The sequence below is a fragment of the Phyllobates terribilis genome, unplaced genomic scaffold (assembly GCF_046119375.1).
Source record: "Phyllobates terribilis strain yellow unplaced genomic scaffold, ASM4611937v1 Scaffold_11__3_contigs__length_659146591, whole genome shotgun sequence".
NCBI classification, from domain to species: Eukaryota; Metazoa; Chordata; class Amphibia; order Anura; family Dendrobatidae; genus Phyllobates; species Phyllobates terribilis.
The window spans coordinates 483,253,920-483,279,781 of record NW_027362771.1 but is presented as its reverse complement, the minus strand read 5'-3'; the positions used below and the strand labels follow the sequence as shown (position 1 = coordinate 483,279,781).

Here is a 25,862-nt window from a genome sequence, read left to right as displayed (position 1 = left end):
TTGCTCTTGGGTTAGGGTTGCTCTTGGGTTAGGGTTGTGCTAGGGTTAGGGTTGTGCTAGGGTTAGGGTTGTGCTAGGGTTAGGGTTGTGCTTGGGTTAGGGTTGTGCTGGGGTTAAGGTTAGGGTTGTGCTAGTCGATATGGCGACTAGTGTTGTGCGCAAGTGCTCGCTACTTGAGTTTGCATCAGGTGCTTAGGTATGCACCGAGTATTGCGAGTGCTCGAGTGACATGCTCGAGTCTCCGTCCCATATGCTTCGCAGCCAAAAAAAACCTTACGGGGATTGCCTGCAATGCACGAGCGATCCCCGCATGTTTTTTTTGGGGTGTCTAATAACTGTGAAACATGCGGGGCGAGGACTCAAGCAAGCCACTCGAGAACCCGCGATACATGGTGCATACCTGAGTACCGAATGCAAACTCAAGTAGCGAGCACTTGCGCTCAAGACTAACGACAACTTATTCAATATGATGACCTAATGTTATCAATTTCTGTGTCGTAACTCTGGGTTCAAAATGTTCACTATACCCCTTGATAAAATCCTTGAGGGCTGTAGTTTTCAAAATGGGGTCACTTGTGGGAGGGTTTCCACTATTTAGGCGCATCAGGAGCTTTCCAAACGCGACATGGCGTCCGCTCTCAATTCCAGCCAATTTTGCATTCAAAAAGTCACATAGTGCTCCTTCCCTTCTGAAATTGCACAAAAAATGGTATGACGCAATTTCTCCTGTTACCCTTATGAAAATGCAAAATTGGGAGCTGAAAAACATTTTTGTGGGAAAAATGTGAAAATTTTATTTTTACGGCTCAATGATATAAAGTTCTGTGAAGCACCTGGGGGTTCAAGGTGCTCACCACAAATCTGGATAAGTTCCCTGAGGGGTCTATTTTCCAAAATGGTGTCACTTGTGGGGGGTTTCAACTGTTTAGGCACATCAGGGGCTCCCCAAACGCAACATGGCGTCCGCTAATTATTCAAGGAAATTTTACAATCAAAAAGTCAAATGGCGCTCCTTCCCTTTCGAACCCTGTCGTGCACCCAAACAGTAGTTTTTCCCCACTTATGGGGTATCTGCGTGCTCAGGGGAAAATGCACAACAAATTTTGGGATCCATTTTTTCTTGTTACCCCTGCAAAAAAATTTGTGTCTAAAGTAACATTTTTGTGAAAAAAGTTAAATGCTCATTGTTTTCTTCCACATTCCAAAAACTTCTGTGAAGCACCTGAAGGGTTAATAAACTTTGTGAATGTGGTTTTGAGCACCTTGAGGGGTGCAGTTTTTAGAATGGTGTCACTTTTGGGTATTTTCTGTCATAAAGGCCCCTCAAAGTCACGTCAAATGTGAAGTGGTCTCTAAAAAAATGGTTTTGTAAATTTTGTTGTAAAAATGAGAAATCGCTGGTCATATTTTAACCCTTATAGCTCCCTAATAAAAAAAAAAATTGCCTCCAAGATTGTGCTAATGTAAAGTAGACACGTGGGAAATGTTATTTATTAACTATTTTGTGTAACATATCTCTCTGATTTAAGGGCATTAAAATTCTAATTTTGAAAATTACAAAATTTTCAAAATTTTCACCAAATTTCCGATTTTTTCACAAATAAACGCAAGTGATATCGAATAAATTTTACCCCTAACATGAAGTACAATATGTCACGAAAAAATAACCTCAGAATCAGGGGGATCCGTTGAAGCGTTCCAGAGTAATTACTTCATAAAATGACAGTGGTCAGAATTGTAAAAATTGGCCTGGTCATTAATGTGCAAACCACCCTCGGGGGTAGAGGGGTTAATTAGCCTGTTAGGGTAATGGCTTGTTCACTATCATCGTTAGGAAAGACCAGGTGATGCAGATTTCCCAGCTTTATAAAAACCCAGCCTCCTCCAACCTTGTGCCAAAAAACAGCAGCCATGAGTTCTTCTAAGCAGCTGCCTAGCACTCTGAAAATGAAAATGGTGGAGGCCCACAAAGCAGGAGAAGGCTATAAGAAGACAGCAAAGCATTTTCAAGTTGCCCTTTCCTCAGTTGGAAATGTAATTAAGAAATGGCAATTAACAGGAAAAGTGGAGGCCAAGATAAGGTCTGGAAGACCGAGCTAAATTTCAGTGGGAGCTGCTCGTAGGATTGCTAGAGAGGCAAATCAGAACTCCTCCTTAACTGCAAAAGATTTTCAGAAAGATTTATCAGACTCTGGAGTTGTGGTTCATTGTTCTACTGTTCATAGACATCTGCACAAATATGGCCTTCATGGAAGAATCATCAGAAGAAAACCTCTCCTGTTTCCTCACCATAAAATTCAGCATCAGAGGTACGCAAAAGAACATCTAAACAAGCCTGATGCATTTTGTAAACGAGTCTTGTGGATCGATGAGGTTAATAGAAATCTTTGGCCACAATGATCAAAGGTATGTGTGGAGAAAAAAAGAGCACAGACTTTCAGGAAATGAACATCTCGCCAACCATTAAGCATAGGGGTGGATGAATCATGCTTTGGGGTTGTGTTGCAGCCAATGGCATGGGGAACACTTCATGGGTAGAGGGAAGAATGGATTCAATGAAATTTCAACAACATCCTTGATGCAAACATAACATCATCTGTAAAAAGCTGAAGGTAAAAAGAGGATGGCTTCTACAAATGGATAGTGATCTTAAACACACGTAAAAATCCACAATAGACTACCTCAAAAGGTGCAAGCTGAAGGTTTTACAATGGCCCTCACAGTCCTCTGATCTGAACATCATTGAAAATCTGTGGCTAGACCTCAAAATAGCAGTGCATGCAAGACGACCCAGGAATCTCACATAACTGGGAGTATTTTCCAAGGAAGAATGGATGAAAATCCCTCAAACAAGAAGCTGTGATACTTTCAAAAGGGGACACCACTAGGTACTAATCATGCAGGGTGGCAAAACTTTTGCAGCAGCCCATTTTTCTTTTTGTAATTTTTAAAATGTAAAAAATGACACTTTTTGGGGGGGCTAAAATACAAAAGAAATGTGTCATCTTTAACTTTAGGCCTTTTAGAGATCATTTCATCTTCAACTTGCTTAACTGTCCACAATAACAGTAATTTTGACCAGGGGTGCCCAAACTTTTACATGGCACTGTATACAGTGCATGATCATCTGTTTTAATCTCTGGCAGCCGGATGTATACAGTGCATGATCATCTGTTTTACTCTCTGGCAGCCGGATGTATACAGTGCATGATCAGCTGTTTTAATCTCTGGCAGCCGGATGTATACAGTGCATGATCAGCTGTTTCAATCTCTGGCAGCCGGATGTATACAGTGCATGATCAGCTGTTTTAATCTCTGGCAGCCGGATGTATACAGTGCATGATCATCAGTTTTAATCTCTGGCAGCCGGATGTACACAGTGCATGATCATCAGTTTTAATCTCTGGCAGCCGGATGTATACAGTGCATGATCATCAGTTTTAATCTCTGGCAGCCGGATGTATACAGTGCATGATCATCAGTTTTAATCTCTGGCAGCCGGATGTATACAGTGCATGATCAGCTGTTTTAATCTCTGGCAGCCGGATGTATATAGTGCATGATCAGCTGTTCCGCTCTGCGCATTGTCCACTTCAGCCCGCCGGAGTCTGTAACAGTTCATCATGTGATTGACGGCTTTCAGACACCTACCGATTGTATTTCCTGACCTATCCCAAAGCAAGGTCATTAAATATCATAAGCACAGGCTGGAGAAAGACTTCTTTCAGGTTGAAAAATTGCACACGTTTCTGGTCACTGATTTTCATCAGACCGTGGAGTGCTGCGATTGTGCAGCCCAGTAAAAGATAAGCTGATCCTTTTATTATCCATAAAACACCACTCCCGTTTTTTTTATTAAACCGCTGGAGTGGTATCACTAATGCATGTTCCCTGTCCCAAGTACTAGCCGCTGTCTTCTGATCTTCCTCAGCACCGCCATATTGTGACTGCAACTTCTGACTGACCGGAAGTCAGAGGTAACGGCCACAAGCTCTCGGTGTAAGTCTATGAGATCCTCGTTCCGGCCGCATGATGCCTCTCATAGACTTACATTGAGTTGTGGCCTCCATATCACCCAGCAAACACTAGAGAGATCCGACAGGTCACAACCTGCAGAAGACGACCGGAGGGACGCCGAGAACAGATGAAGACGGTTGGTAAATATGAGACTAAGTGAAGGGAACTTAGATTAGTGACACCACTCCGGCAGTGAAATTTTAAAAAACCCCACCGAAGTGGTTCTTTAGGGCAGAGACACACTGCCGCATTTCTCGTCCGAGGATCGCATGGTAAACCTCGTACTGGCCGGCACCTCCCCTGACCTGAGAGTGACAGCTGCACAGAAATCCATCATGCTGTCACGCTCCTCAGGTCAGGAGAGGTGCCGGCCAGTCCGTTCAGTGGGATGCGATTATCGCATGAGTTATACGGCCATGTGTCCCTGCCCTTAAAGAAGTTGGCTACAACTTTTTATTATGACCCCAATGTATCCCCCCGAGGCCCATAAGTGTCTTTGTAATTACCTTCTGTTGCAGTTTCTGCCTGTGGGCGGCGCTATCGGTGGCCGCTCACAGGAATCACGTGACCCGCCACTAATGTCACGTCAAGTGAGGCATGACATCAGTGACACGGTAGATGCTGGGTTTGACGTGCGGGGTAACTCTGCCCACAACCCAGCATCCACCGGTGGAACGCAGAAGAGAAACCCCGGCTGCATCCGGAACATGACGTGACAACAGCGGATGTCATAGCCAGCTGCAGCCGGGGGTCGCGTGATGCCTGTGAGCGGCCACTGATAGCGCCGCTCACAGGCAGTAACTGCAACAGAAGGTAATTACAAAGACACTTATGGGCCCAGGGGGGATACATGGGGGGGGCGGGGGTAATAAGTAGTAGACAACCCCTTTAAGCTCTGCTCCAGCAGAGAGAAATCACATTTTGAAGTTGTGTTCGGAATTGCATTGGGGTCTGATGATGCACTTACAGCTTCTCAGCCTCACACTGTATTTCCTACCTAGCAGCCTCCTCTGGCTGATTGACACGTCAGTGGCAGTGTACCAGATCAAACAACCTGTCAATCAGCCAGAGGATGAAGCTACTAGGTAGGAAATACAGCGTGAGGCAGAGAAGCTAGAAGCGCATCATTATTCATCACACCCCAATGTACTTACAGATCTAACCGCAAAATGCAATTTCTCTCTGCTGGAGCAGAGCTTTGGTGCAACTCAGGGACAAAAATACTATTAGTGCAACGGCACAGGGGCCCAGGATAAGGGGGTCACTTCTACCTTCAACTCAGGTAGGGTTGTGCATTATGATGAGTCATAGGCCTGCAAGGGGCCCATATACAATTCTGGCACAGAGGTCCATAGACTGTTCTGGCCCAGGGGCCCATACATGTATCTCATACATGACATTACAGCGCCCTGCGAACACTGGGGAGTTACTATCGGTATCAGCAGGAACCTATATATCTACCCCCCCCCCACACACATATATACATGTATATATAGTCTCCTCCAGTACATGGGACCTCCCAGTGTCCCTCCGCCAGTCACTACCGGGCGGCAGCTCACCTGCCTCATCACAGCAGAAGCAGCTGAATGCGCTCTGATGACGTCATGGCCATGTGCGCGGTCACGTGACTACAAGCACTAGCCAATGCTGATTGAAGCAGCCGAGCTCGTGTGTGTGCGCTCTGCGCCTGCGCACTTTGCGCAATGTGGTCTTGACAGCAGACAGTGGAGCAGCAGCAGGTGTTGTCCTGGCCGCCGGCCCTGTTCTCTTACCTCTCCTATAGATACACAGCAATGAGCAGACGGGGGAGATGGAGTTATGGAAGTTGAGGAACATATACAAGTATCCCTAGTAATAGCCGCAGTGTAAGCCTCACACTGTGCTGTTATGTTTGTGTCACGGGTGTAGGCTATTAGTCTCTGTCATGTAAGGTCTGTGTGACTGAATTGAGCAGAGAGTCACAGCTGGAGCAGAGCTGAGTGCCTGCAGCACCGTGTAACCTGCGGACCAGTAGCCTGCAGCACCGTGTAACCTGCAGACCAGTAGCCTGCAGCACCGTGTAACCTGCAGACCAGTAGCCTGCAGCACCGTGTAACCTGGAGACCAGTAGCCTGCAGCACCGTGTAACCTCCAGACCAGTAGCCTGCAGCACCGTGTAACCTGCAGACCAGTAGCCTGCAGCACCGTGTAACCTGCAGACCAGTAGCCTGCAGCACCGTGTAACCTGCAGACCAGTAGCCTGCAGCACCGTGTAACCTGCAGACCAGTAGCCTGCAGCACCGTGTAACCTGCAGACCAGTAGCCTGCAGCACCGTGTAACCTGCAGACCAGTAGCCTGCAGCACCGTGTAACCTGCAGACCAGTAGCCTGCAGCACCGTGTAACCTGCAGACCAGTAGCCTGCAGCACCGTGTAACCTGGAGACCAGTAGCCTGCAGCACCGTGTAACCTGGAGACCAGTAGCCTGCAGCACCGTGTAACCTGGAGACCAGTAGCCTGCAGCACCGTGTAACCTGGAGACCAGTAGCCTGCAGCACCGTGTAACCTGGAGACCAGTAGCCTGCAGCACCGTGTAACCTGGAGACCAGTAGCCTGCAGCACCGTGTAACCTGGAGACCAGTAGCCTGCAGCACCGTGTAACCTGGAGACCAGTAGCCTGCAGCACCGTGTAACCTGGAGACCAGTAGCCTGCAGCACCGTGTAACCTGGAGACCAGTAGCCTGCAGCACCGTGTAACCTGGAGACCAGTAGCCTGCAGCACCGTGTAACCTGGAGACCAGTAGCCTGCAGCACCGTGTAACCTGGAGACCAGTAGCCTGCAGCACCGTGTAACCTGGAGACCAGTAGCCTGCAGCACCGTGTAACCTGGAGACCAGTAGCCTGCAGCACCGTGTAACCTGGAGACCAGTAGCCTGCAGCACCGTGTAACCTGGAGACCAGTAGCCTGCAGCACCGTGTAACCTGGAGACCAGTAGCCTGCAGCACCGTGTAACCTGGAGACCAGTAGCCTGCAGCACCGTGTAACCTGGAGACCAGTAGCCTGCAGCACCGTGTAACCTGGAGACCAGTAGCCTGCAGCACCGTGTAACCTGCGGACCAGTAACCTGCAGCACCGTGTAACCTGCGGACCAGTAGCCTGCAGCACCGTGTAACCTGCGGACCAGTAGCCTGCAGCACCTTGTAACCTGCGGACCAGTAGCCTGCAGCACCGTGTAACCTGCGGCCCAGTAGCCTGCAGCACCGTGTAACCTGCGGCCCAGTAGCCTCCAGCACCGTGTAACCTGCGGCCCAGTAGCCTGCAGCACCGTGTAACCTGCGGCCCAGTAGCCTGCAGCACCGTGTAACCTGCGGACCAGTAGCCTGCAGCACCGTGTAACCTGCGGACCAGTAGCCTGCAGCACCGTGTAACCTGCGGACCAGTAGCCTGCAGCACCGTGTAACCTGCAGACCAGTAGCCTGCAGCACCGTGTAACCTGCAGACCAGTAGCCTGCAGCACCGTGTAACCTGCAGACCAGTAGCCTGCAGCACCGTGTAACCTGCAGACCAGTAGCCTGCAGCACCGTGTAACCTGCAGACCAGTAGCCTGCAGCACCGTGTAACCTGCAGACCAGTAGCCTGCAGCACCGTGTAACCTGCAGACCAGTAGCCTGCAGCACCGTGTAACCTGGAGACCAGTAGCCTGCAGCACCGTGTAACCTGGAGACCAGTAGCCTGCAGCACCGTGTAACCTGGAGACCAGTAGCCTGCAGCACCGTGTAACCTGGAGACCAGTAGCCTGCAGCACCGTGTAACCTGGAGACCAGTAGCCTGCAGCACCGTGTAACCTGGAGACCAGTAGCCTGCAGCACCGTGTAACCTGGAGACCAGTAGCCTGCAGCACCGTGTAACCTGGAGACCAGTAGCCTGCAGCACCGTGTAACCTGGAGACCAGTAGCCTGCAGCACCGTGTAACCTGGAGACCAGTAGCCTGCAGCACCGTGTAACCTGGAGACCAGTAGCCTGCAGCACCGTGTAACCTGGAGACCAGTAGCCTGCAGCACCGTGTAACCTGGAGACCAGTAGCCTGCAGCACCGTGTAACCTGGAGACCAGTAGCCTGCAGCACCGTGTAACCTGGAGACCAGTAGCCTGCAGCACCGTGTAACCTGGAGACCAGTAGCCTGCAGCACCGTGTAACCTGGAGACCAGTAGCCTGCAGCACCGTGTAACCTGGAGACCAGTAGCCTGCAGCACCGTGTAACCTGGAGACCAGTAGCCTGCAGCACCGTGTAACCTGGAGACCAGTAGCCTGCAGCACCGTGTAACCTGGAGACCAGTAGCCTGCAGCACCGTGTAACCTGCGGACCAGTAACCTGCAGCACCGTGTAACCTGCGGACCAGTAGCCTGCAGCACCGTGTAACCTGCGGACCAGTAGCCTGCAGCACCTTGTAACCTGCGGACCAGTAGCCTGCAGCACCGTGTAACCTGCGGCCCAGTAGCCTGCAGCACCGTGTAACCTGCGGCCCAGTAGCCTCCAGCACCGTGTAACCTGCGGCCCAGTAGCCTGCAGCACCGTGTAACCTGCGGCCCAGTAGCCTGCAGCACCGTGTAACCTGGAGACCAGTAGCCTGCAGCACCGTGTAACCTGGAGACCAGTAGCCTGCAGCACCGTGTAACCTGGAGACCAGTAGCCTGCAGCACCGTGTAACCTGGAGACCAGTAGCCTGCAGCACCGTGTAACCTGGAGACCAGTAGCCTGCAGCACCGTGTAACCTGGAGACCAGTAGCCTGCAGCACCGTGTAACCTGCGGACCAGTAGCCTGCAGCACCGTGTAACCTGCGGACCAGTAGCCTGCAGCACCGTGTAACCTGCGGACCAGTAGCCTGCAGCACCGTGTAACCTGCGGACCAGTAGCCTGCAGCACCGTGTAACCTGCGGACCAGTAGCCTGCAGCACCGTGTAACCTGCGGACCAGTAGCCTGCAGCACCGTGTAACCTGCGGACCAGTAGCCTGCAGCACCGTGTAACCTGCGGACCAGTAGCCTGCAGCACCGTGTAACCTGCGGACCAGTAGGCTGCAGCACCGTGTAACCTGCGGACCAGTAGGCTGCAGCACCGTGTAACCTGCGGACCAGTAGGCTGCAGCACCGTGTAACCTGCGGACCAGTAGGCTGCAGCACCGTGTAACCTGCGGACCAGTAGGCTGCAGCACCGTGTAACCTGCGGACCAGTAGGCTGCAGCACCGTGTAACCTGCGGACCAGTAGGCTGCAGCACCGTGTAACCTGCGGACCAGTAGGCTGCAGCACCGTGTAACCTGCGGACCAGTAGGCTGCAGCACCGTGTAACCTGCGGACCAGTAGGCTGCAGCACCGTGTAACCTGCGGACCAGTAGGCTGCAGCACCGTGTAACCTGCGGACCAGTAGGCTGCAGCACCGTGTAACCTGCGGACCAGTAGGCTGCAGCACCGTGTAACCTGCGGACCAGTAGGCTGCAGCACCGTGTAACCTGCGGACCAGTAGCCTGCAGCACCGTGTAACCTGCGGACCAGTAGCCTGCAGCACCGTGTAACCTGCGGACCAGTAGCCTGCAGCACCGTGTAACCTGCGGACCAGTAGCCTGCAGCACCGTGTAACCTGCGGACCAGTAGCCTGCAGCACCGTGTAACCTGCGGACCAGTAGCCTGCAGCACCGTGTAACCTGCGGACCAGTAGCCTGCAGCACCGTGTAACCTGCGGACCAGTAGCCTGCAGCACCGTGTAACCTGCGGACCAGTAGCGTGCAGCACCGTGTAACCTGCGGACCAGTAGCCTGCAGCACCGTGTAACCTGCGGACCAGTAGCCTGCAGCACCGTGTAACCTGCGGACCAGTAGCCTGCAGCACCGTGTAACCTGCGGACCAGTAGCCTGCAGCACCGTGTAACCTGCGGACCAGTAGCCTGCAGCACCGTGTAACCTCCGGACCAGTAGCCTGCAGCACCGTGTAACCTCCGGACCAGTAGCCTGCAGCACCGTGATGTGGGCTGTGCAATCTGCTGCTCAGTCATATTCCTCATTCACCTACATTGGGGAGAAAGGCGATTCCGTCACCTAAACAGGAAAGGGTTCTTTACAGTCAGACTGTGGAATGCCGACCACAAGTGGTAGTAATGGCCGACACTATAACAGCTTTCAAAAAAGGGCTGGACGATTTCCTCAGTACACAAAACATTGTGGGCTACAGGTAAATTAGTGACAAAATGTACAATTGGGGGAGGAAGGTTGAACTCTATGGACATGGGTCTTTATTCAACCTATGTAACTATGATCCAGTATCCTGCGGCTCTTTGTATGTGCCTGGATACAGACATCCTTTTTAAAAGTTTTTCAAGCCAAAGCCATAAGAGTAACATGAAAGTAAAGGGATGTAATTGCCCTGCCTCATTTAGGCTGAGTGCCCACGTAGCGTTTTTCAAGCGTTTATGCTGCGGAATTTCCGCAGCGTAAACGCTTGTTAAACGCTAGGTAATCCGCACCCCATGGTCCCCAATGGGATTCCGCATGTTCTATGCACATGCTGCAGATTTTTCCGCAGCGTTTATGCTGCGTACAAAAATCCGCAGCATGTCATTTAATTTTGCGGAAGAGCAGCGGAACTCCCGCCATTGACTTGCATTAAGACGCATAGAAACCGCGACTGTACATTTTTACAAGTGGCTTCTATGCGTCTCTATGTGCGGATGGTACCCAGTTCTGGAGGAGAGGAGACTCTCCTCCAGACCTGGGTACCATTGTACCTGTAAAAAAAGAATAAATTAACAAATAAAGTTTATATTCACCTGTCCGGCGGCTTCTCTCTGAATGCCGGCATCGCTTGAGGACCTGCGGTGACGTCACAGTCATGTGACCGCAGGCCCTTCACCGCTTTGTCTCGCGATATGCCGGCAGCCGGGAACCAGACAGGAACGAGCGCTGCTGCACACGCCGGGGCATCGGGGGTGAGTATAGCTTTATTTGTTTTCATTTTTACGGTTCACACTGTATAAATCCATGCTGTTTGCATGGATTTATATAGTGTGACCTAGTTGTCAAGCACTTTCCAAGTGATGCTATCGCCTGGAAAGCGCTTGTCAATCTGCATGCAGAAACGCATGGGAATCCGCATGAGGATCCGCATGTATTCTGCAGGAAAAACGCATGCACAATCTGCATGCGTTTTTTCTGCCAGGGAGATGCAGAAATGCTGCAGAAATTTTCTGCTTCATTTCTGCATCGTGGGCACATAGCCTCAAAAGGATTTTCCAGGACTATTTGGCCACATTCACACATTGAGTATCTGGGGAGTTTTTTTTACCTTGGTATTTGTAGCCAAAATCAGGAGTGGAACAATCAGAGGAAAAGTATAATAGAAACACATCACCACTTTTGCAGTTTTCATCCACTCCTGGTTTTGACTTACAAATACTTAGGTGAAATACTGACCAAATACTGAACGTGTGAACGTGGCCTTATAGAATCATCTATACCATTCATGTCAAACTCTGGCCAGTGGGCCAAATGTGGGCCGCAGGGTGGTTATATTTGGCCCTCAACACCAGAACATTATACTGTATGGAGGACTATGTGGGGCCCATTATACTGTCTGGAGGACTATGTGGGGCCCATTATTTTGTATAGAGGACTATGGGGGTCCATTATTCTGTATGGAGGACTATGTGGGGCTCATTATTCTGTATGGAGGACTATGTGGGGCCCATTATTTTGTATAGAGGACTATGGGGGCCCATTATTCTGTATGGAGGACTATGTGGGGCCCATTATTCTCTATGGAGGACTATGTGGGGCCCATTTTTCTGTATGGAGGACTATGTGGGGTCCATTATTCTGTATGGAGAACTATGTGGGGCCCATTATTCTGTATGGAGGACTATGTGGGGCCCATTATTCTGTATGGAGGACTATGTGGGGCCCATTATTCTGTATGGAGGACTATGTGGGGCCCATTATTCTGTATGGAGGACTATGTGGGGCCCATTATTTTGTATAGAGGACTATGGGGGTCCATTATTCTGTATAGAGGACTATGGGGGCCCATTCTGTATAGAGGACTATGGGGGCCCATTATTCTGTATGGAGGACTATGTGGGGCCCATTATTTTGTATAGAGGACTATGGGGGTCCATTATTCTGTATAGAGGACTATGGGGGTCCATTATTCTGTATAGAGGACTATGGGGGCCCATTCTGTATAGAGGACTATGGGGGCCCATTATTCTGTATGGAGGACTATGTGGGGCCCATTATTCTATATGGAGGACTATGTGGGGCCCATTATTCTGTATGGAGGACTATGTTGGGCCCATTATTCTGTATGGAGGACTATGTGGGGCCCATTCTTCTGTGTGGAGGACTATGTAAGGCCCATTATTCTGTGTGGAGGACTATGTTGGGCCCATTATTCTGTATGGAGGACTATGTGGGGCCCATTCTTCTGTGTGGAGGACTATGTAAGGCCCATTCTTCTGTGTGGAGGACTATGTGGGGCCCATTCTTCTGTGTGGTGGACTATGTGGGGCCCATTCTTCTGTGTGGAGGACTATGTGAGTCCCATTATACTGTATGGAGGACTATGTGGGGTCCATTATACTGTATGGAGGACTATATGGGGCCATTATTCCGTATGGAGGACTATGTGGGGCCCATTATACTGTATGGAGGACTATGTGGGGCCATTATACTATGTGGGGCCCATTATTTTGTATGGAGGACTGTGTGGTGCCCATTATTCTGTATAGACGCCTATGTGGGCTATTATTCCGTATGGAGGACTATGTGGGGCCCATTATACTGTATAGACGACTATGTGGGCCATTATTTCTTATGGAGGACTATGTGGGGCCCATTATACTGTATACTGGTTAACCAGTGACTTTGTCCAAGTTTCTCGTTTTGGCCCCCTGTGTGTTTGAGTTTGACATCCCTGATCTACACGCTTTCCTTGGCTAAAAGAAGGCTTTTGTGACATGGGTTACTGTCCTGTTGAAGTGATGATTTGCAGATCTGGGCACCTGTCACATGACAGCTCTCGTCTGTGGTTTTCCTAATTTCTGGGATGACCCACACCTTCTGCTCTGCCTTAACTGCAGGCCTGGGCAGTGCTTGTGATATCACCATCATTGTGAGGGCAGGTTCAGACAACCGTTTTCCCTCCATCCGAGAAAATCTGTCCGATTATGCTAACCACACTCTGATCAGAGCGGGATTAGAGTAGGATCCGATTTTCTCGGAGGTGGAGATAAAAATAACAAATTTCTCCACCTTCTCCATTCTGTCAGTCTGTGAAAATCGGACCACACTATGTTATCCCAGTGAGATCTGATTTTTTTCACAGATTCAGACATGAAATGGAGAGTGCTGTCCGATTCTCAGGCAAATCATGCAAATCAGTCCAAGGAAAAAATTCGGACCTGTGCATGTCCCATAGAATAACATGGGGAAGAGTGTTATCCGTCAAAACCACAGATGGCACTCGTCCAATTAAAATGGTCGTCTACACGAGCCCTAAGGCCAAGTACAAAGTGTTCCCTCACGTAGCCTTTTTCCAGCATATACGTTAACATTCTCATACGGATGAAGGCTACAGATGTTCTCATTCATCCTCCATCTGACCTGTATGTGTCTGTATACCATATATTTATTTGTATAGGAAAACACTGAAGATAACACGTTTCTATATGGAGGGCCTCTGTATTTCTATGGACCTGTCATGCTTGGGTCGGGAAACCAACGGGCAGTCCGTGCATTGTGGTCCGATCTCGGAACCGATTTGTACAGACGTCTGAATGTGCCCAAAGGGTTAGCTCCGGAGAGTATAAGCAAGGTTTTTTATTCACACCAACGTGTTTCGGCTCCGGTCTGGTGCCTTTCTCAAGGTAATAAAAACAACGTTTGCTTATGCACTCCAGATGCCAACCTATCCATCACCTTGCCCCTAATTAGCAACACCTCAAATAACCGCTATTATACATGGGCAGTACTTGACTGGGGCATTTCTTCAAATTTGTTGCACCTTTTTTTTTTTTTTGCAGCTCACACATAAAACACAGGAATAAAGGTTAAAGGGGTTGTTCACCACCGGACAACACCATCTTAAATGCTGTTTGTTCATTGTGGCTGTGTACATGTGTTATTTCTTGAAACAACAGGAAGCTAAAGTCTAAAAAAGCCCCAGTCGGCAGTGAGAAAATTGCAAGATTTCTAGTTTATATTTTTAATACAGATTGTAACGTGGGGAAAAAAACCTCACATTTTTAAGAATACTTTTAACACAAAAAAAACCTGATATAAAAAATAGGTAATTTTCTGATAACTTCACCTTAGAGAAACTAGATATAGCAAATAAGTACATAAAATATAACTTTTATTAATGAAAAGTCTAAAAAGAAATTTATAACATGATGCCCATATGGTGTATCATAAGTAAAAAGATATAAATATCTACGATATAGCTGGACAGAATATCAGGCCCTATTAGGTCCAGCATAGGTAAGAATAATGAAGGTATTCAAGCTATGAAGTCCAAAAAGAGAACCCCACAGATACGCCAAAAAAAAAAAAAACAAGGTATATCTCACCAAATGCCCATATAGCAATATAGACGTTGATTATACCTATATCTGTGTATACCCATAGACAAAACCAGCCATTATTAAATGGTAAATAAGTATACAATCAAATAGAGCTATGAGGGGCCTTCTATTATCATCCAGGCACTCAATCCTCATAAAACATGGAAACATCTCACCCGGGGTCTTTTTATATATATCTGCTCCCCCTTTACATTCCAGGTGATGAGTTAATCCATGGAACATCCCAAGCCGAGGTATACCTCACCAAATACCCATATAGCAATATATACGGTGATCATACCTATATCTGCATATACCCATAGACATAACAAGCCATTATTAAATGGTAGGTATGTATACAGAAATAGAACTATGAGGAGCCTTCTATTACCATCCAGGCATCCTCATAGAACATGGAAACATCTCACCCGGGGTCTTTTTATGTCTGCTCCCCCTTTACATTATAGGTGATCAGTTTGTCCACGGAACATCCCGACGCGTTTCATGTACTTATTTGCTATATCTAGTTGATATCTTCATAATAAGTCTTTTGGTCTCTGCTGGATTATATCACCTTAGAGAAAACCTGTCACCACGTCAAGAGCAACTCATTTTTGCTATTATTTTCTTCACACTGCTTCCCTGAGTATTTTATTATTTACAAATCTGACAGAGCGATATGGACTTATTATAAAGTGCTACTTTTTATGGTCTTTACTAAGTGGGCGTTGCTCAATAATGGAAAGCAGCTCATATATGTCAGTGTGGGCTGACCCGAACAGGTTACAGTCCTTTCTCCTTTACACACTGAAGAGGTACCGTCCCACCAGTCTCCATATCACTTTCAGCCTGAGTTTCAGCAGCTTCCAGTGCCAAACAGAAATGTTCAACTCCTTGCACAGTTCACACTGAACAGGATGCAGCTTCCACACATTACTCTTCAACTCCAACACACAGCCTGCTCAGCTTACCTAGCTGAGTTGTGCAGTCTCCATTCAGAGAGAGACGCTGGCTTGTCTCTCTCCAAGCTACCACGTAGCTGGGAGAGACACTGGCTTGTCTCTCTCCCAGCTGCCACTTACATTTTGGCTGGTCCCTCACCAGCTTCAACACACTCCACTCTGCTCAACATCCAGCAGACTGACACAAGGGGAACCCATTTTCTGTTTCTTAGTCAAAGCTATCCAGGTGCATCTAATTAAGACCTGCAGTGCTAGGATTGAACCCAGTCCTATCTGGCTTTGCTACAGTAGACATATCCTACTTTGAGAAGTGTTGCAGAACAAACTCGCCAATGCAAGTCGATGGGCCTGGGAAAAAAAAAATGGATAGATTAGGGATGTCATATGCATGCATCTGTATTTTACTGGTTAATAAGAAGGAGATGCTAAGGTTTTTTTTTCATATTTGAAATGCAATAAGGATTGTAAAAACTGACAACCGGACCAAAATTGCATGTGTGAAACCAGCGTTTGACTGATAGTACAGTATAAATAGCTGCAATTAAAGAAGTTGTCTGGTCTAAGAAGAAAATACTGCAGACTGCTGAGCTGTAAGGCTGGGTGCCCACGTAGCATTTTTCAAGCGTTTATGCTGCGGAATTTCCGCAGCGGAAACGCTTGTGAAACGCTAGGCAATCCGCACCCCATGGTCCCCAAGGGGATTCCGCATGTTCTATGCACATGCTGCGGATTTTTCCGCAGCGTTTATGCTGCGTACAAAAATCCGCAGCATGTCATTTAATTTTGCGGAAGCGCAGCGGAACTCCCGCCATTGACTTGCACTGAAACGCATAGAAACCGCGACTGTACATTTGTACAAGTGGCTTCTATGCGTCTCTATGTGCGGATGGTACCCAGTTCTGGAGGAGAGGAGACTGGTTGTGCTGTGCTATTTATAGCCAGGGTTGCTTAGTTGATCTACATTAATCGAATGTTATATAAGTGATGTAAAATATACCTGTGGCACATAACATAGTGGGGTTTATTGCTATTTTTATGCATATTATCATGAATTCCCCCATATGAAGATTGCACATGTTTTTGTCTGTTTTAAATGCTTTTAAAAAATTTTTCTTTTGTTGTCTAAATGTAATCATGTAATAAAGATTTTTTTCACTTTTCCAACATTGGGTGTGCATGGTTATATATCCTGAGTCTTTTTCTTCCGAATAATTTTGTGTCTTTACATCAGGTTACTGTAGCACCCCTTTCTATTTGTGATTATTATTCCCCAGCAGTGCCCACTTTTTCTTTTTGTGCACTTGGAGGACTCTGAGACAGACTGGTTCAAGGTTCTATGGTCTGATGAGACCAAGATCGAGATCTTTGGTGCCAACCATACACGTGACGTTTGGAGACTGGATGGCACTGCATACGACCCCAAGAATACCATCCCTACAGTCAAGCATGGTGGTGGCAGCATCATGCTGTGGGGCTGTTTCTCAGCCAATGGGCCTGGCCATCTGGTCCGCATCCATGGGAAGATGGATAGCACGGCCTACCTGGAGATTTTGGCCATGAACCTCCGCTCCTCCATCAAGGATCTTAAGATGGGTCGTAATTTCATCTTCCAACAAGACAACGACCCAAAGCACACAGCCAAGAAAACCAAGGCCTGGTTCAAGAGGGAAAAAGTCAAGGTGTTGGAGTGGCCTAGTCAGTCTCCTGACCTTAACCCAATTGAAAACTTGTGGAAGGAGCTCAAGAATAAAGTCCACATGAGACACCCAAAGAACCTAGATAACTTGGAGAAAATCTGCATGGAGGAGTGGGCCAAGATAACTCCACAGACCTGTGCCGGCCTGATCAGGTCTTATAAAAGACGATTATTAGCTGTAATTGCAAACAAGGGTTATTCCACAAAATATTAAACATAGGGGTTGTATAATAATTGACCCACACTTTTATGTTTAAAATTTAATAAAATTCAACTGAGCAACATAACTTTTTGGTTTGTAAGATTTATGCTTCTGTTCATAAAACCTACTCTCGTTTGCAGCTTGAAGGCTCTAACTTATTTGCATCTTATCAAACCAGCTAAATCTGCAGGGGGTTGAATACTACTTGTAGGCACTGTATCTGTAAGTGAGAAGGTAAAGCATCAGCCAAATTATGTCTATCTTACTTACAGACATATTGACATTTCTCCATTTTTTTGTGGCAGCCATTTTTGTATTAGTGACAACAGGAAGTGCAGCCGTATTGTCACTGTTGAATATGCCTTATTTCCTGAACCATTATAGTTGCAATTTTCATTTAAAAACTTTAGCAAAAAAGGCCCATACCGCTGTGCACTCAGTAGGTGATCTCCGTAGAGATTCATGATCCCCCAGAATTTCCTAGCTGATAGTTGCCATCTCTTGCCCATCAATAATGCATACTGTAACAATGCTGCTCACTTGGCAGCGATATGAGGTATCACAGGAACCGTTTCTATTTAAAGTCCGGCTGTTTTATTGCGGTCCTCATAAACCGCATCACAGGAAAACTTAAATACAGCCTTTGTCTGGGACAAAGTGAATCATAAAGTAACCAGTCCATACAATAGTGCTGGTTAGCCCACTTGGCTTAGAGTCCAGCTTCTTAGTCCTTTAGCAAAGGCACTCAATCCAGGAGATCTGCACACCTCCATACACACACATGTGAGAGGCAAACAGGCCTCATTTTACAAAGTGAACCACACCTAGGGGTGGAGATATGGTGAGCAGCTGTCTCTCCCAACTCTTCAGCTGCTCACAATCTACATGTCAAGGCCGATTAACCCCATCTATATGTACTAAAGCATTACTCCGGGTTTATCTCCCATCCACTAGGTATGCAATAGCCTCCTTACAATACTTAAAGCACCACTCCAGCGTTTTGTTTTTTTAAATTTCAGCTCTGGCATGGTGCTACTAATAAATTCTCCACCCCTAGTCTTATACTTACCAGTCATCTTCAACTGTTTCTGGCACCACTCCGGGCACGCGCCGCCATCTTGCGACAGCAACTTCTGACTGACCGGAAATCAGAGGTAATGGTCACAAGCTCTGAATGTAAGTCCATGAGATCCTCGTTATGACTTTCATAGACTTACATTGAGTTGTGACTTCCGGATCACCCAGGAAACACTGAAGAGATCCCACAGGTCACAAGCTGCTGGAGATCAACAGGAGCGGAGCCAGAAACAGATGAAGACAGCGGCTGATAAATATAAGACTAGGGGGAGGGAATTTAGATTAGTAGCACCACTCCAGTGCTGCAATAAAAAAACCGCTAGAGTGTGCTTTAACAGAAGCACAAATGTAGCATGAAGAGTAAATTAATAGTGAACATATGAGACACACAATGTAAAATAGGAACAGATTTTTTTTTTACTACTTCACAAAATCATCCATAGGATTAGAGATTAAGCATGTAGAATAATGGAGAATACTGTATATGCTTTCCAGGATCTTACATTTTGACTCCTGTGCTAAGTGTAGTCCTTATTTAACCTAGAAAGCCATCCTTTGTCAGGATTTTCATAATACCCTTCTTGTACTGGATTATAGAAGACACAATTATATGTTAGCCACATATACATTCTAAATGCCGATTAAAATAGCACGATCTACTCCGTAATCTGGATTAACTGCTGATTATTATGCTCTTTCTTCTGTACTTGTTTTCCGTCATAGTTGACCTTCTCGTGAGGATATTCTATGCATTCAGCTTTCTTGGCGGCTACCAGCCATTCTAAATCTCGGGTATTAGAAGAACGTTGAATGATTATTCGTCAAATTTCAGTTTGTTTTCTTCTGTAACTCCAAGAATCGCCTCAATTTCTTGTACTGTTTCCTGAAAATTAGAAGATGAATGTCAAGAGTTACTGGATAGAAACCTCCATAATGATAAGATCTTCCAGAAATAACATTGCATTGCGTTACAGGTTTAGGAAATAGTAAGGTTTTGTGCCATGCCTTAAGTTTACCCATTAGAATAACTGATTCATCCCAGGGTCGTAGTTATAAATCTTCATTAAGATATCAGTTTTCCACATACGAGTACTATCTGTTTTTTTAATGGATAGAACTCGTACCTATTATAGTCTATGGGGCTGCTCACAAAATCACAGAGATGACTGTCTTTAACACGTGTCATGGATCAAACTCGCCAATGCAAATCCTTGGGTCTGTGAAGAAACTGGACAGCGCTTGGATGCCATCCGTGTACTCTCCATTTTTCATTGACTGTTTGATATGAGAAGTTTTTTTATTCACTTTTCTCACATATAAAACTGATGAAACATTGATGGTAATAACTGGCACACTGACCTAACACTGAAGAAAATCAGATCCAAACCACTGATGGAACACGGACCATTTTTTTCCATGAAAATCAGTGACGCCTTAATGAACCCTATGGGGAAAAGGTTGAGCTTGCAGCTAAGACCTTGAGGGCCCCAAAAGTCTTTCTATACCATTAGAGGAGACCAATGTGATAAATGACTCATGATAATTGTTCTGAATTTGCATTGGGGCCCAGAAACTTCAAACTGCATGGTTGTTCATTGATAAAGTTATGCTATAATTTTTTTGGGAGGATGAGACAGTGTAATTCTATGATGTCATGAAATGTGGTTTTAGTGAAACTCTTTCATGACTAGGGTTGTTTTGAACCTTGATGCAACAGAAAAAAATCACATTCTGGAATGTTGCATGCCCAACATTGTGGCGCAAAAAACAAGCAAATGCCCCTTGTTAGTTTTAGGTGTATCGGTATCCCCCCCCCCACCCCATAATTATATATATATCAAATATATACGGTAAATGTATTATTGCATTTATGTTACACTATTGGGCTCAGATTAACAGGGAACACATGATCTATGTGTGTCACGGGTGTGTCAGAAGTGACAGACAGTCGCCCTGCAGTTGGTTGCAGGAGATCTCTACGTTTGGCATTACAGACATCTTAGATGCTGTCTCTCTAAGACCCAGCGGCTACCTTCCCCTGGCTAACTAACACCCTGGCCTGGCTGTATAAATACCTGCTGTCTGCTAGAGGGAGGTGTCGGTGATACTCACATTACCCCTTGTAAAGACTCGGAGCAAGTGCATTACTTTTTCCTCTCTGAAGCTATGAGGACGGGTTTTCATCTCTCTGAAGTCGACTAAAGCTAAGGTATCTTCCCTTGTTTGTTCCCCCTTGCTGTCTTTAGTTGCCAGTGGGGATCGACTAGCGCTCATCCCCTCCATTCCCTAACCAGGGCCAAACGCCAGGGAAAGACAGGACGAAATTCGCATGCGGCGATTGGTGAAGAACCTATATAGGGACGTTAGTGGAGACAGGTGATATTAGATCAGCCTAGGAGGTCTCCACTCCTCCCTTTCCCTAGAGTCTGGGCTCCCTTTCCCTCTTCCCTTTGTGTTGCACTAAATCTTTCCCACACCTTGCGTGACAATGTGGTCCCAACATTTCTTCATACATGGAGCAGTGGTTATGGTGATATAAGAGCTAATATGATCACTGTTCCTAGTAAACTATTAGACTTTGCAGAGAAGACACAGAACATGTCTTCTCTGCATTGCTTACACATTTTTTTTTTAAATTGCTATGATGTAATCAAAGATGACCAATGGACAATGCCAGAGGAGCATTCATTTATATAGGGTGAATGGCACAGGTTGTCTCAATTCTGACAACCCTTTTTTACTGGTGGAGGCCAATGCATGTGCAGACACCAGCGACCCCAGCAAACAGTTCATTTTTTTGGGTAAAGCTGCAGTCAGACATGTTTTGCACAAAACCTAGTAATACATGACAACTGTTCTGTTTGCTAGACCCAGGGACTCCCCTCTAGGACGTCCGTATGTCCTACTTGACAGTAGAAACCCTTTAATTAATACTTCAACCCCTTGGTCCACTGTGCCTCCCCTGCTGTGTATAGTAGTTACATTTTCACAACTTCCAATAGATGGAGTCATGTACTCTCACTGCAAAAGATCAAATGTTCACATTTCTGTATATAACAAATCCTGGACTATTGCTGTAAGTCAAGTTAAGGGAGAAAGCAGATTAATTAAAGTGGATCTGTCAGAGGATTTCACAATACAAACCGCATACATTATTATCCATGGAAAAATGGCTGTTAAATCCTGATATTAGAATGGGCATGTTATGAGTCCAGCTATAAAGTGAGAGCGCTCATGAGATCAAGTGTATTCAGTCTCTGCCCTCCCAGCCTGACAGCTGCAGCTTGTACTGAGCAGTGTGAGATGTCAGCAGGGAGGAGGAACACTCAGGATCTGTCAATCAGACTCAGTGGGATGAGACCTTCGAAAAGGATTCTATAACCATCCTGACATGGATTTTAAAGAAAACACATCAGCCTCATCAAGGCTAAAATATCTGTTTAATAATGTATACAGTTTGTATTATGAAATCTGGTAAAAGAAGTATATTAAAGACACAACATGTTGGCATGTGGGGAGGGGGAATATAACAAGTCCATACCAATACAGGCTAACCACTGGGTGACGCTGACTCCCTCATGTGAATGTCTGTGGTAATATAGTGAATATTTATATTCAGTGCAGCCAAAGGGATAATAATGTCTCTGAACATATTTCATACAACTCCTTCAGATTTACAAGTGTTATGTAATATCTACTTACAACTTAATGTCCCATAACAATGTTGGCTATAACTATTGGCTGTGTCTGTCCATTTCTCTATTGATGTATGTAACCTTTCAGCATAAATCATCTCATTGTTACATATAATCTCCCAGTGATAGGAACCTGGTGCCGATCATTAACTCTCTGTCTCTCTTGCAGGACAGTAATTACCAGACACTGAAAGATGTTCTCATGAAGAATGAAGCGTCTCTGTACACGCTCCTGCCCACTGACTGCCAAAACAGAGCTGAAATCGTTACTTAATTAACAACTCACCTTGAAATTAGTTTCTCCCTGCATGTTAGGGGCTGATATTTCCTGATGGATGATGAACAGATTGCGTGTAAAGGTCATCAGTGCTCCCTGGAGGTCTTCAGCAATGCTCCTGGTAATGAGATTCAGAAAGAAGCAGGTCAGTGCCCCAATGCACACATTATTTTACCATTTATTCATATGTAGAAGTTTAGCCTTACTACAAAATTAAGGGACAGGCCTATTTATAATTGTCCCCTTATGCAAAGTTATACATGACCATGCCTATTCCTGTCATTCACACTAATTTCAGTCTCACGAGCTGCTTGATAAAATATATAGGAGTGGGTGTCCGGCATCAATAGTGTCAATACAGCTCTCATCATTGTAAGGCCAGTTTCAGACAAGTGTTATATTGGCACTTGTGCGATGCAAGTCCCGCCCCGACCGTGTGTCCAAGAATCCATACTGGCCGGTTTATAGTGACATATGAAGTGGTCAGTTTGGTCCTTAGAACTACAGTAGGACTAGGAGTTGCATCCGTAATACTGGCACAAAGGTGCGCCCCTGATAAACTTGTCTGAAAAGTTACAGTATCTGCTGCATATTGGTGAAATCACTTTATGAATCTGTCCTAGGACTTCAGTCATAGATCGCTAGAACCTAGTGGACTTCTCCAGTCCCTAAATGTGGAGACTGACCAGAAGAGGCCACTACTAGAGATAAGCAGAAAGATTTGCAGGACTATAGTGCAGAGGCCATGTGAGTAGCCCATGGCCACCGGTCCTAAGCCCAGACAACCTCCTCCTACCTGTCGGCTTCCCCAGGTGCATCTTTTGATTAGTAGAGTTAGCGCAATGTACTTTTTGCAGCACAACCCCTGCTAAATGTTGCAACAGGCCTACGAATCTGAAGAGGCACTGGGGCATCTGTATGGGTTACTCTGTGGCCACTTTCATGGTCTAATATCGATCATAAGTTATGTCCAAAAACTCTTACATGTCTTGAAACACATTTGTTATGTTTTAACATGCTTGACAAGGGGGCGTGGTCTATTGGCAAGCTGCCAGGGGAAGGGTGGGGCCGAAAATGCAATCCCATGCTCCAAAATTGCGTCACAAGTTGAAGTAACATAGTAAAGAAATTAGGCCAACTAACAAATGGTGTAAACTTAGATTAAACAGTGTAAAATGCACCAAAATTATTATCCAGCATGAACCACTTTAATACACTTGGAGCATTTTAAGACTATATAGTCTGTTTGCACCATCTAAATATACAGTTTTAGTAAATCTGCTCCACTTTTCCTCAAAGCGAACATTTCTCTCCTAAAAGCATTCGGCATATTGGTGCTTCTCTGTACAATGCATGCGTTTGGTGGTATATCTACCGCTAAGATTCTGTGATGGGTAAAGGCCTTCTTCCTTCTTTACACACTTTGTGGGGAAAGTTTTGGCTTATAATAAACACCAGGATTTTCATACATTTTTACAAGAATTATTGGGTGGTGATTTTTATTCAGACGTCTTTCCATAACCTCTTTTTAGGTCCCCTAGCATTGGATAAGTCTATGGGAAAACACTTGGATGAACCACATAACTAGTGTATGTGAAGCTTTAAAAAAAAATCAATCACCCAAAGAAAAACGCTGCAAAATTAGATTTTGGCTGCACATAAAAAATGCAGGAAAAAATGCCCCATAAAATAAAAAAATGCCCAATTAAATGCCGCATTTTTATCAACAACTCTTTGGAAAACCACCCGTAGGGTGATGGAATCTGTTTTCCCTTCAGTAAAAAAACCCAAAAAAACAATAAAAAGAAACTCAAACCCTCCCTCCCACTTCAGCTTATTTTTACCCTAAATATTAGGTGGGCCGGATCCAGGCCTTAGTGGCACTTTAATGTACCATCATATTGGCTTCATAGAAAGCTCTATAATGATACTTTGCTCCTAATTGCCTCCAACTGCATATGAAATTCAAAGCCATTCTGTCACTTACGCCTCTTAGGTATTCACCAAGTGAAGATAAATTAGTGATAAGACTTTCCAGTTATAAAAAGAAGCTAATACATTATCAATACCTAGCGTTACATTTTCATGTACAAACTCTAATATAATAGAGGCCTACCAGAAAAAGATCACAAAGAGGGTGAGAACGTCTAGAAGAAGATCACAGAAAAAGATCTTTTAAGAGGTTACCACAATTTACATATTGATGACTTATACTGAATGAATATTAGATCTTGGGGTGGTTCGACATTCTGTACCCCCACTATCAGCTGTTAACGGTGGACGGATGTAATCAGTGTACAGAGCAGAAACAGCACAGCAGTTCATGGCTGCTCCTGCATAATATAGCTTAGCTCCCAAACTTGTGTATGGGGTGATCTGCAGTACCTGGGACACATGAACTTGGTCTCTGGATTGCTTAGAAATGAGGGCTAATCATCTAGAAGCAGCTGATGTGTGGGGGTACCATGTTTCGGACCACAACCCATATGCTATTGATTACCTATCCTAACGAAAGGTCTTTACTATCAAAATAATGGACGACCCATTTAAAATGTAAAAAAACACTTTTAATATCTTACATTTATGCTTCAATAGACAGATCCATAGCCGAAATCTGTACAACTGAAAGAGCCTGATGATAACGTGTGCTTTTGATTTCTATCTGGTGTAGTGATGGCATTTACCAAATAAAGCAATATCTATCTTGGGACACGTATGTATTTGGTGATCAGCACCCACACAAGTTTAGTGAAACTCCCACTGAATGAAATACAGGTGCATCTAACTAAATTAGAATATCATCAAAAAGTTAATTTATTTCAGATCTTCAATACAAAAAGTGAAACTCATTATATAGAGTTATTACTAACAGAGTGATCTATTTCAAGTGTTTATTTCTGTTAATGTTGATGATTATGGCTTACAGCCAATGAAAAAACAAAAGTCATTATCTCAGTAAATTAAAATAATTAACAAAAAACACCTGCAAAGGCTTCCTAAGCGTTTAACCCCTTACTTACCGGGGACGTATTAGTACGCATATTTGCGTACTGCCCGTTCAGTGAGGGCTGCTGCGCTGAGCCCTCACTGAACGGAGCACATGTCAGCTGATTCTTACAGCTGACATGTGCCCGTAACAGCCGCGGGTGGAATCGCGATCCACCCACGGCTGTTAACCAGTTAAATGCCGCTGTCAATCTCCAACAGCAGCATTTAACGCGCGCTTCCGGGTAGCGCGTCATAAGCCCCGCCCACCGGCGACCCCGTCACGTGATCGCGGGTCGCCGATGGGCGTGCATGACAACCCAGGGTCTGCAGCAGACGCCTGTGGTTGTCATGATCTTGTCGC

At 45.9% G+C, this 25,862-nt stretch overlaps 2 protein-coding genes and 1 long non-coding RNA gene across 4 annotated transcripts in view; 1 reads left to right on the top strand and 2 right to left on the bottom strand.

Moving 5' to 3' along the window:
- Positions 1-5,656, bottom strand: part of CUNH15orf61 (chromosome unknown C15orf61 homolog) — a 29,176-nt gene extending 23,520 nt beyond the window's left edge. The window contains exon 1 of the mRNA XM_073653458.1: positions 5,577-5,656. The gene's annotated coding sequence lies outside the window, so the exon portion shown is untranslated. The remainder of the gene's footprint in view (positions 1-5,576) is intronic.
- LOC141166612 (uncharacterized) overlaps positions 1-25,862 on the top strand; it is a 104,499-nt gene that overhangs the window by 23,740 nt on the left and 54,897 nt on the right. Inside the window, exon 3 of the long non-coding RNA XR_012251331.1 lies at positions 22,406-22,658. This is a non-coding gene — a long non-coding RNA (uncharacterized lncRNA). The remainder of the gene's footprint in view (positions 1-22,405; positions 22,659-25,862) is intronic.
- Positions 18,267-25,862, bottom strand: part of IQCH (IQ motif containing H) — a 131,113-nt gene continuing 123,517 nt past the window's right edge. Inside the window, exons 20-21 of one of the 2 annotated variants that reach the window (XM_073653455.1) lie at positions 22,523-22,631; positions 18,267-19,424 (exon numbers count right to left, since the gene is read on the bottom strand). In XM_073653455.1, coding sequence (XP_073509556.1) covers positions 19,356-19,424; positions 22,523-22,631 — 178 coding nt within the window. In that variant the 3' untranslated portion in view covers positions 18,267-19,355. The remainder of the gene's footprint in view (positions 19,425-22,522; positions 22,632-25,862) is intronic. The other variant, XM_073653456.1, reaches the window with a different exon arrangement.